Source organism: Microplitis demolitor, chromosome 2, assembly GCF_026212275.2.
Source record: "Microplitis demolitor isolate Queensland-Clemson2020A chromosome 2, iyMicDemo2.1a, whole genome shotgun sequence".
Classification (NCBI taxonomy): domain Eukaryota; kingdom Metazoa; phylum Arthropoda; class Insecta; order Hymenoptera; family Braconidae; genus Microplitis; species Microplitis demolitor.
In genome coordinates this window covers 23,648,014-23,659,846 of record NC_068546.1, presented here as the reverse complement: position 1 = coordinate 23,659,846, position 11,833 = coordinate 23,648,014, and the positions used below count along the sequence as shown (strand labels likewise).

The window sequence follows — 11,833 nt, the reverse complement described above, 5'->3', positions numbered from 1 at the left end:
AAATTTAAGGCAGCAATTTGTTGTCAATCGATTGATTTAAATTCGGCAAGAATTTGTTCTTGTGCCGGATGGGCATGCGCAGATTTTTTGAAATTCTTTTTTTAAATTATAAAATGTAGTGCAGGAATTTTCTTAAATGGAAAATGAGAGTAAAGAGGCTGGAAAAGTAAATTTAAAAAAAGAAGAGTAATAATTTGTTCATTAATCTTCAGGCAATAGGCATGAAGATAAGATTTAAAACAAAGAGCGTTTAAAAAAGTAAAAGATGAATTTTTAGGGCAAAAATAGGTGGAGTCCGTAATTTCTACAGTTCCGCATTTACGTCTGCCGAAAGGTTGAAATTTTTCTTCCGAAATCTTATCTTGGGATCTGCAGATCGATAGAAAATTATTTTACTTTTGTAAACTCTGTTATTTAAAAGTCAAATAGCTTTTAAAAATTCACTTACTAAATTATGAAAAAAATTTTGTCAATTTATTTTACGATCAATCTCTCATTACAAAAAAATATATAAATTTATATAAAATATGTATAAAGCATACTTTAAATAACCAACTTTTCGTATATATTTTGAATATATGTTAAATATATTCTAAGATATATTTTATAAATTTTTTTATGGGGCCGATTTCTATAAAAAAAAAAAAATCTTCATTATCAAAATATTTAAATAAAAAACTAAAAATAATTACCTATTAAATAAATAAAATTTTACTTTATTTCTCATTAGAGTTTAATTACATCAGTCTGAGATCTTCCTAATTATGAAAAATTTCAAAAGAACATTAAAAGTTGACTTAAATCCATTAAGTCTGGAGATTACAAAAAAAATTTTAAAATGACACGACGACTATAATGAAAACGTGTGAAGTGTAAACGACATCGTTAGAAAACATATAAACTCTTTATACAAATCTATCGAAAAAATCCAAAAATAAAACTCATTTTCATAGCTGTTGTAATGGTTGTAGTAATTTAGTGCCGATTCCAACACGAACGGAAGCTCTTCCTTACACAATTTACAATAGGCTCTAAATCAATCGCCCAACGATTTTGACACTTCATATAATTAGACAATAACGATAACCACATAAAAGTATCAGTCGTCATAGTTGAGCATTACAAATATCATTTACTATCGGCATTAAAAATCTTATCCTTGTTTGCTGTTAATTTTTTACATATTGAGTGCTGAGGTTAAGGCGCCGGACTTAATGACGACTTCTATTCCTGAGACGTAAACGCAAGGGCGCCATGGCGCTAAAATTTCTTAATTACATCCAAATATTATCGCACATAGACGAATTACTCATAAAGTTATTTCACTGCGTGTCACATATACTAATTATGCTAATGAACAATATTTTATCTAAAATTGATTTTTAATATCACATTGTTCTCGTTACTCAACTACGCAATGACTCCTTCAAAATAACAGTTAAGTTTTTAAATATTTCTATTCACCAATTTTGATTATTATCATACTTTTTTTTTTTTTAGATAAATTTGTTTTTATTTATTGACAAAGTTTCATCATTTAGAAATTTACTGAAACCCAAGGGTGGTCTGGACCCAAGAATTTTCAGATAGAACATGAGTCACTTTTTTTTGTCCATATGCAGAAATCTGGCGCCTGATTTTCCGGTCTACAAGTTGATGGTAAAAAGAGAGATGTTTAAATTTTATTCATGGGAACAAAAATTCTTAAATAAATTCTTTATTTACTTTTTTTCAAGTGTAGGATGATTGGTGCAGTGAATGAACATCATGCTGTAAAAAAAGTTTAAACTGAACGCATATTAATTCCGAAGTTGGTGGCGAATTTAAAATTTACTCCGAAGGAAAGTTGATTTAAAATTCAAATTCTAGTTCAGGGTGAGTACGAATTTAAATAAAATCCAGACTACTCCAAAATAACTTCGCTGAAAAGACAAATTCCGTATTTACTCCATATGCAGAATGATTTTTTTTAAACTTCAGAACGATAGCGAATTCAAATTTAAATAAACTCCTGATTTTTTGAGTTCATTTAAATTTTATGGAGAAACTTCGAAGAAGAATTTCAAGACCTTCAATTCTGTTGCAGGCTCGTGCACTAAAATTTTGAAAAACAAGACCGAGAATTCACTGGTTTGAGTATTTTTTTACTGACTCAGTCTCCCTTGATAAGATAAATAATAAAATGATATTATGGTAAAATATTTAACGGGTTTTTTTGACAAACAGAACACCAAAATTATGGTTAATCATAACAGAAGCTGTAGAAGAAACAGAAGCGACACTTGAATTTTATCTCTGAGTTTGTTAATTTAAATCCTTCAAGGACCCGCTCTTTTTTACTTTTTTTTTTTTTATAATAAATATCCAACAGCTTCTAAGTGGGCAAGACACCCCGATGAGTTAAGTGTCAGTTATTTTACTTTTTTTTTTTTCTTTCAAAAACCCTAAAGGTTTCACTGTGACAAGTTCCAGGTCAGAAATTCAGCGCCGGATTCTGTTGTAGGTATCGCTTACGCAGTTAATTCGACAATAAAATTCTCACGAGATTTTCACACTTGCAGTTTATTTAATATTCATATCACAGAAAACGCAGGACAAGATGGCCCGATATAATTTTTTATAAATTTAAGTCGCGATGGATAAAAGCCCTCAGTTTTTTTTTAAACTGCGTCGAATAAAGACGTGAGGTAATGAGTCACCAAAAGTTGATAAAAAAAATTGAATCTTAAATCAGCTGACAAATTTTTCTTAAAATTAAAATTTATTTTTTGTAATTTTTTGGTGACCCATTTTACCACCTGTCTCGCTTATTTTTTAAACAAATAACAATAATAATAATTTTTTTTTAGTGATAGAGAACGTGATAGAAGTAAAAAAATACTAATCGCTTGAATAATTTCAAATCTGGACAATGAGAAAACTCGTGGGTGTTTCAGAGCTAGCCAATCAGAAGTCGTTTACCCAAAAGCTTGACGTCTAGCCACGCGTTATCGGTGCCTTTGAAGCAGCTATAAGAGCGGGGTCTTATGTTTATTTCTTCATTCTTCAGAAAGTCTTCAAACCAGACGGTCTCGTCTCCCCATTCTTGTCTTCGTTTTCAAAAACAATTGTTTTATTTTTTTTTTCAAGAAACGTCAGTGGTGTTGTATTCATAAGTTATCTATCTATTAACAAATAAACAATTAATCAAAAAATGGAGTATTTCTATCAACCATCAGTGGTATTTAACTATGAAGGTAATTAAAAATTTTTTTAAATTTTTACTTAATTCTCCGGTTGCGATAAAAAAATTTATTTATTTGATTAAAGTGAAAAATTAAACACTCAAGTTGTCTACTTAACATTGCGGGTGATGATGTTTAGTATAAATATATATATATGTATATATAAAAAGGTAATGGTTAAAAGATCATACAGGTTCAAAAGTGCCGCTCAAAAAGACCGCGGGTCATCCATCCGGACAATCGTTATCTAGCCGTGAAACGCGAAGAATGTAAGAGGCAGTCGGGACTTTTTTACTCAATCCACACAATTCAATATATAATACACAAGTATATAAAATATATGTGTATCTACTCTGGAGCAATTATCCCGAGAGACTTACGTTAAGCTCTTGAATAATAAATCCATCTTGTCGCCGGACCGCTGTGACAATCTCTTTATTCTCTTCCGACATTTACTGGGCATTAGATTTTTTTTATTTATGTATACATATATATACATATGTCTATGATCTATATAAGTATATGGACATTGTTTTTGATTGCATAATAACAATAATTTTGACAGCTGCAGAACGTATTAGAATGCAGCATGCAGTTCAAAATGCCCCATCCTTGCCGTCAACAATCACCGTTACATTAAAAGGAAAAAATTTGTGGCAAGAATTTCATAATCACAATACCGAGATGGTTATTACGAAGCAGGGACGGTAAGTTTGTATATTAATTATTCAACTTACTTTTTTTCAAATTTCGCGGTAAAATTTAAAAAACCGAGATTCATTTTCGTATCAAATAATTCGACGGAACTTTTTTCGACAGGTTTTCTAAGATCTACTTGTCCTCATGGTAGATTTTTTTAAGGAAATTCGTCATAATTTATCACAATTAGTCAAGTAGGTTTCAAAAATACCACTTGTTGCAAAATTTATATATGAATGTATGTATATGGGGCATTCCTGCCAAATCAGACAATTTGAATGACGTAATTTTTGATTTCCTTTATTTTGTAGCACCCATGAAAAACCTCACGCTAGTAAATTTAAATTTTGTTGATGATCTACTCAAAGATCACCAGTAAAATTTCAGAATCAATAGATTAAACTAATTATCTAAATATTTAATAAAAAAAATAAATATTAGTCTGGCGTATACTTTGATGTCTTGAAATTTACCGACAATAAATCCCAATTAGACTAAAATCCCAGATATGACACAAGTATTGTCTACAAAATTATTATTTCCAAGTCCTCGAAACTTGAAACTATTTTTTATAATTCTCAAGTGCAAGTATTTTACTTGGGATCTAAGTCTAAGTCTCCGGTCTGGTCTAATGTCTTTAGCATTTAACACATGAGTGAATGATTTTAAAAAATATAAGTATTTGACTAGGCACCCTTGTCACATTTTGTCGCGACGGCGCGAAATGAATAATCCAGTTTAGAGGAAATGAGAAATAACAAAAAAAAGGTACAAGATATTGTCGGTGGTCGTTGGTTCGTTATTTTAAAAAACAGATTACTAGAGTGTGGTGCAGCCAGACGAATTTCACCCGGCGCCAAAAACTACTTGTCTTAGTCTTTTTGAACGCCGCACCGCCCGATGTGCCGTAGAGTTGTGGAGTAGACAAACATATAAGAGACATTAGACAGGTCGAAAAATGAATAGACGGCTCCAGAGACTGTGGACCCAAGGACCACTTGGTGAGAAACCTTTTCTCACATTCCTTACATAATCACTAGCTTTTAAATTATTTTTCTTAACGCCCGTCATATATTTATGATTCATATAATATCAGCTTCCATCCCCGTCTCCGTCTCCGACTAGAACCCAATGATCATAATTACAATCAAATTTAAAATAATAAATAGTATAAAAAAAATAAACTCCTTCCGCTTCCGTTTCCTTTTGCCACATAATCAGTCATCTCTAATATTAAATATATAAACACATATCATTCTTGGTATTTTTTTATCGGGGAGGACAATAAAAATTGCAACTGTGTCTTGCGATCGGCTGAGATGATAAGACACTTCTGAGTGCGACTAATCGTCACGTTGCCTCTCTGGTCAACAGGACAGACGGCAATAAAAAATAAGAATACTTTTTTAAAAGATAAAAAATTTTAAATTCTCTTATTTCTTCACATGTGTTCGACATATTTTAACTTTTCCATTGTCATTTTACAACTTTACCTAGTTCACGTGTTACCCATCTGTAATTTTTTAAATTTTAACACCTCATTTTAATCTGATTCTTTTTTTTTTTTTTTTTTTTTAATTAAATCAAAAGACCGGTAAGCGGTAATTTTTTTTTTAAATTGTAGTTTAAAAAAAAATTAATAAGATTGAAAATCAGTAAATTTATTGAGGAGACAGTAAATTCAAAAATTTCCAGTGGAAAATTTTTAGCTTTCCGGTGGAGTAAAAAAAATGATAACCAAAGCAGTTGTCAGAAGAAAAGTTATTTTGAGTTGCGTAAAATTATCCAAGGACGTTAAAAATATGTGCGTATACCTGTTTGAAAGGTTCAACACATAACTCGACACGTGTAGTCAGGTATAAAATTACCATTAACCATCAGTAGAGTTTTTAACAAGTGAAATTAAGATAAAGCCTAAGAACAAAGTAAATTTAAAAAAATGTGAACCATTAGCATCGAGTATAATTATATGGTGCCTGAGATTTAAAGCAAATTTACTTCACTGCCCCAAATAGTTTGGCTTAGCGTCGCAAATCAAGATGCTGTTTGAATGTTTGTAGACTTAGAACTCAAAATTTAAAACTAAAAAACCTAAAATGACTGTCAAATAAATCATCTTCTGAGTAGATACTAAACGCCCATTTTTTTAAATTTCTAGACGAATGTACCCAGGGGTCGAGGTCAACGTCGCAGGGCTAGATCCAATGACGTATTACTGTATGCTGTTGGAAATAGTCCCTTCGTCAGAGCACCGGCAGAAGTATGTGACCAACGAATCAGCAAATCGCCCGGGTGCTAAAGTAAAGACTGGGCGATGGACTAATGCCGGAGCAGCTGAACCCCAACCACCACTAGAACGTCGAGTTGTTGTCCATCCCAACAGCCCAGCTACAGGTGATCATTGGATGCGGGAGTCTGTGAGCTTCGCCAAGATCAAAATAACCAACAACACTGATGATCAGCAGAATAATGTAAGCATAACTTACTGATCTTATAAATATAAATTTACCACATCAACTAATGTACAGTGGACTCTCGATAACACTTTTTTTTTGGCGATTAAATAAAAAGTTCTATGGACTCAGAAATCAATATACTTTACTTGATTCTCTAGATTCTTCTCTGCTCGATGCACAAATATGTCGCCAAGGTTTGGGTCATCCAGTCGTCGCAAACCAATCTAATTGCTCTTTTCACGCAGCCCTCCTCAAAATTCATCTTTCCTGAAACGGAATTCATAGCAGTCACTGCTTATCAGAACACAACGATAAAAGTAATAAAGATCGACAACAACCCATTCGCAAAAGGATTCCGACAAAACGGCAAGAGGAAGAGCGGAGAGCTCGCGCCTTTGAACCGCGAGGACGATGGCTCTGATGACGAGGAAATAAAGCGCCCGACAAAAGACGACAGCGGGATCAGCAGCAATGGAGCCAGCCCACCACCGATGATGCAAGAAGAAGAGACCCAAGTAAAATTACATAGACCATGGCTCGATTCTTCTTCTCCTACTCCTTCATCTTCATCCTCTTCACCTCTGTTAGCTCCGATACCCCAGAAGCCGTCGACATCAACTGGAGTAATCTTTCCTCAGAGTCCATTCATTTCGACATATGAAAACGCTTTTACCGCGTCGGTGCTGGCTCACCCAAGCGTACACGCTTTTCATGATAACTACCCCGCCGGATATCTAGTTCCCCCTCCCTGGTATCGATAAATCCGCTTCTAGATCCTTCCTTCCTATAGTAAGATTTTACTGTAATATATGTGAAGACAAACTATTCGTAACGTGATTGGTCAAGGGCAAAAAATATATGCGAATGATACAAAAATATACATTAAAATAAATATATGAAAAACGGCACGCGAAACGTGCACCCTAGTTTTAATAAAAGGCTAGTGAATCCGTTTTTCATGTCAAAGACATAAGACGTACTGAACCCAAGCTCGTTATAAGCAGCCGTCACAGGTTGACAGGAAGAAATCGTCACGAAAAGTGCGAGGGGGAGCTTATAACGAGCTTTGACCATTTGTAAATATCTATTTATAAGAAACCAAAGTTTTAGGATGTATATTTAAAGACTGTACATGAAAATAACGTTATTTTTTTATATTTTATATATGTTATACTAATCTTATAGTTATAAGACTTGTGTTTTATTTTAGTACAATACTATGATTTTTAAAAAATTAAGATAAATGTACTCTAAAACAAAATTATTATTTTTTTTATTTTATTAGTCAAGTTATATTTTTGTAAGACAGTAACAAGGTCTGTGGTGAGCAGAAGTTATTGGATGAAATTGCTCTTGATATTATATGTGATATTTAGCTTTAAGTGCTGCAGAGTTGGTGTTATCGATAATCCCATCTTAAATGGTAGGAGCACGCGACCGCCGCTGCTCAAGAAAAATATCGTAAGTCAAGGGCTTTTAAATTACTAGATGACTAGACAATGAGTACTGGTCCAGGACAGCAAATATTTCGCTTGTCATATACTTATCATTCTTTTACTATAAGTATGTTGTGAAAATATGCAGGGTGGAAGTATTTCCGTCGAAAATTATTTCAGCAAAATACTTTAATTAGTGGTGATCAAGAATAAGGCGAATTGAACGGTAAGCATTTTTTTTTTAATTTTAAACGAGAGATAATTGATACTCATATATATGTAATTTTTTTTATGCGATTGTTTATTTTTTATATAACTTTTGAATGGTTGATTTTATCGAAAATTTTTTTAAATAAATTTTATAGAGAATTTAATTTTCTGTAAAGATCTGATTGAAGTTTTTGATAAAATTGATTATTCGAGAGTTGTAGCAATTTTTAGATAAGTAAAAATAAGCGGGAAAATGATAAATTTGAATTAGAATCTTTATAACTTTTGAAATATGAATTTAATCAAAATTTTTAATCAGGTCAATTTTGTAGAGAATCCCTGATAGCCAAGTTGGTGAGAAACTGACGAGAAACTTCCAGCCGCAACTGGACACCAAGTTGGCCGCCAACATTTGGTACCTCCAAAAGTTGATAGACATTTTCTGAGAAAGTTGGTGGCAAAAGTTGTAAATCCAAAAAGTTGACGGTCACTTTCTGAGAAAATTGGTGGCAAAAGTTGCTTGCAAAAGTTGGCAATCATAAGTTGACGGTAAGTTTCCTTTCAATTGTCTCAGAAACTTGCATTCCAGTTGCGGCTCCATACTGGTGCCAACTTTCTGAGAAAGTTGGCGGTAACTTGTAGCCAAAAGTTGCAAAAGCTGAAGTTGTCGATAACTTGTCGTCAAGTTGGTCGGAAACTAATGAATGACCAACTTTTTCACGATCAACTCGTGTTATCAGGGAATTTAGTACTGAATAAATTTATGCTAAGCAAAAACACTCTACAGTTGATAGTTTAAAAGTTATGTCAATTTTAAGTTAACAAAAAGATGAATTTGAAATTAAAAAATTTTCCTCGCCTGTCTTACTTATTTTAATGTAATTAATATACCAATATATTAATATAGTATAAATAAATATACCAAAAATAACACAATTTCAAATTAAACGCCGCCAACAAAAATTTGATTCCTCTCACACTAGAGCGCACCAGAGCCTGGAAGCTTCACCATAAATTTCATTAAAAAATTTCTCTCCCCAATTGACAAAAAAAAAATAATAAGCAAAATAAATTTCTCTCAGTAATTTATTTCCAAGCAGATCATAGAGAAATTCAAATTAACACACCCGAAAATTATCACAAGAAAATAACAAAAACAGACGGAGCAAGTGAACGATCGATTTATATTTAAATTTAAAATGTTACGTATTGTGTATCAAGTTGTAGCACAACTAACGGTTCAAATCCGTTATTACTGCATTCAAAATATGTTTACATATTTATTTATCATAACCCCCCCCCTCTTTCTCTCGTTCATTGAAATATATTGGCAATAACGAACTTTGAATACCAAAAAGGCTTCCGGTCGCGACGCGTGATCTTACTGACAAATACTTAGTATATAAATATATAACGTAGACATATATGTCCGTCAAATGTATACATAAATATAAATATAAATTACAGATAATAGTTAAATTGTTTAATAACTTGTAGCCTTTCACATGCAGCAGCGTGCATCACCGCGACCATCAGCAGAAAACTTTGGACAATAGGGAGGGTCGTAGCTGGTCAAACAAAACGACCCTTTGGAACCAATCGGCGTGTGCTGACCCACAAGCAAATCTTGTCCAGCGCGGACACTGATCCTCGGACCCGAGGGACATCTTCGGGAGCAAGGTTCAGCAATCAGCGGCTTGTCGCCGTCAATACTCTGCGCCATGTAGCAGACGACCCACACATGACTGCACAGCTGATGATTCTGCTTGTCTTCGCAAAAAGGCTGGACTTTTCCACCATTAACACACACATCAACATGACCAACTCGTCCAATTTCACCGTAATAACCAGCATTGGTGTGAATCACCTCGACGAAATCAGCGTCACCGCTGTCCAGCCGGTTCCCGAGTCCTGGTCTCACGAGGGGACGAGCAGGGTCCAGTCCCACGATCCTATGCATCCTGAACAGCAAATAATTGGCCATTATTCCACAGAGATGAGCTCCCAGCGAGTGCCCCACGCAAGTAGTTCTTGCAATCGGCATCCCCAGGTGCCGGAGACTCGTCAGCGACAACGCGAGACATCGCGCCACTGGACGAAGATTCGCTACCGCTGCAGGATAGCACGGGGCCGCGCATAATTTTCCCCAGTCCACCAAGAAGACGTTGTAGCTTCCGTTCTTCATATACGCGTCTCGTAATACTGAGATAGGAAGAGTCTCGTCACCACCTAAAATAATTTTTATTTTTATTTTTATTTAATTAAAAGAAAATTAAAAAAAAGAAAACTTACCGGCATATCCGTGAATCAAAATGATATTTTCTTTCGTAGGATCATAGTCATACCTCAGCCAGTCTGAGGAACCAACCACGAGTTCTCTTCTAGATTTACCTGGTGTGTATAAATATATATGTACATCTGGATCAGGACAATCATCAGTATCGTAACCGCGTCTCCAAATACAGTCTTCTTTTTTGAACTCATTAGCGGCCCCGCTCTCGAAGGCTTCTTGGATCGGACCTTTTGCAAGGCGCACCAGTTCCTCGGTGATGCCTGCGTCCAAACTATGGGCAAGTAAGTAAACACTGATAATTATTAAATAAATACGGGACATTATTATAAATTATTAAGACTTTTGTTAGACTAGTGGGCAACAATTGTTGGATGTGAGTTAGACTTGCGATCGCTGTTAAATGAGTTCGATTACTAAATACTCGTCGCTGTCAACTCGTGCTCGTATGCTTCCCCCGCCAGTGGGTTGGCATACTTAAGCGTTTGCTTTGACGATGACGTTCTACCCGGTACCGTTCACCCTGGTACTTATTATTACTTATACACTTTAATGGTTAAATTTAAAAAATGTGGAGGTGGACTTTTGGGGCCGATTATTTGGCGGCGATAAAAATAAACTGGGGATTATTTTCCTTCCTGGATAATTTGCCCGTGGCCTGATTGTATTTCTGGTTTTTCTTAATAACGTGAAAGGTTTGAGAGCACTCTTACTTAGTTTGTTACTTTACTGGTTACTGGCTGGTGTTAAACTTATTATTGACTGTAGAACTAACTTGTAAATAAATGCCCAGGTCTTATATTTTAAAAACTTTCACGCATCATTTCTCATTCGATTAACTCGAGGCGAGGAGAGTAAGAGCTCGATTCAGTGAAAGTTTTTTAATATTTTTTTATTTTGTAATTCGGTAAAATGATACTGAAAATAGTTAACGTGTTTTTCTCGGTATTTTCATTTTTTGTTCATAGTTTTTTGTGGATTTGTTTATGTAACTTTTTAAATATTCATTGTATCAAAATTTTTCTTAAGACCAAATTTGTAGGAAATTTAATTTCCTACAAAATTGATCTGATTAAAAATTTTGATAAAATGAATATTTTTAAAGTTATACCAGTTTTTGGAAAATTTGAAAATTAAAATGTGCTCCAAAATAAAAAAGTTAGTTTTAAATACTTGTAACTTTTGAAATATCAATTTTATCAAAATTTTTGCAGAGATCAAATTTGTAGAGAATTTAATTTCTTACAAAATTGATCTGATTGAAATTTTTGATAAAATTAATATTTTTAAAGTTATGTCAATTTACTGAAAATTGAAAAATTAAAATGTGCTCCAAAATAAAAAATTTAATTTTGACATCTTATATCTTTTGAAATATCAATTTAATCAAAATTTTTGCCGAGATCAAATTTGTAGAGAATTAAATTCCCTACAAATTTGTACTGATAGTAAAAGACCGTAGTATCGATAGTTTAAAAGTTATTCAACTTCAAAAAGAAAAAAAAATAAATACGTAAG

At 33.5% G+C, this 11,833-nt stretch overlaps 2 protein-coding genes across 4 annotated transcripts; one reads left to right on the top strand and one right to left on the bottom strand.

Moving 5' to 3' along the window:
• Nucleotides 1–2,329: 2,329 nt before the first annotated feature.
• Nucleotides 2,330–7,574, top strand: LOC103572077 (T-box-containing protein TBX6L). Of its 3 annotated transcripts, none has more exons than XM_008550480.2 (5): nt 2,330–2,399; nt 2,937–3,236; nt 3,790–3,931; nt 6,082–6,394; nt 6,538–7,572. In XM_008550480.2, exons 2-5 carry the CDS (start codon nt 3,194–3,196, stop codon nt 7,138–7,140), a joined length of 1,101 nt encoding a protein of 366 aa, XP_008548702.1. In that variant the 5' UTR covers nt 2,330–2,399; nt 2,937–3,193; the 3' UTR covers nt 7,141–7,572. The 3 variants fall into 3 exon arrangements, with proteins under 3 accessions (XP_008548702.1, XP_008548701.1, XP_008548703.1); XM_008550479.3 differs by having other exon boundaries at nt 2,344–2,687; nt 2,850–3,236; XM_008550481.2 differs by lacking the exons at nt 2,330–2,399; nt 2,937–3,236; nt 3,790–3,931 and adding an exon at nt 5,893–5,975 and having other exon boundaries at nt 6,538–7,574.
• A 730-nt stretch (nt 7,575–8,304) lies between these two features.
• LOC103572076 (phospholipase A1 member A) lies at nt 8,305–10,761 on the bottom strand. Its single transcript, XM_008550478.3, has 2 exons — nt 10,318–10,761; nt 8,305–10,254 (listed from the first exon to the last, which is right to left on the bottom strand). The coding sequence occupies exons 1-2, from the start codon at nt 10,637–10,639 to the stop codon at nt 9,527–9,529; spliced, it is 1,050 nt and encodes a 349-aa protein (XP_008548700.1). The 5' UTR covers nt 10,640–10,761; the 3' UTR covers nt 8,305–9,526.
• Between the last annotated feature and the right edge of the window lie 1,072 nt (nt 10,762–11,833).

Bases quoted from the DNA above. Each gene is read 5' to 3' on its own strand.
- LOC103572077 (XM_008550480.2), top strand. From the start codon at position 3,194: ATGGAGTATTTCTATCAACCATCAGTGGTATTTAACTATGAAG. The intron at 3,237-3,789 runs GTAATTAAAAAT...TAATTTTGACAG, and splicing joins AGTGGTATTTAACTATGAAG to CTGCAGAACGTATTAGAATG. The intron at 6,395-6,537 runs GTAAGCATAACT...TTGATTCTCTAG, and splicing joins CTGATGATCAGCAGAATAAT to ATTCTTCTCTGCTCGATGCA.
- LOC103572076 (XM_008550478.3), bottom strand. From the start codon at position 10,639: ATGTCCCGTATTTATTTAATAATTATCAGTGTTTACTTACTTGCCCAT. The intron at 10,255-10,317 runs GTAAGTTTTCTT...AAATTATTTTAG, and splicing joins TTTGATTCACGGATATGCCG to GTGGTGACGAGACTCTTCCT.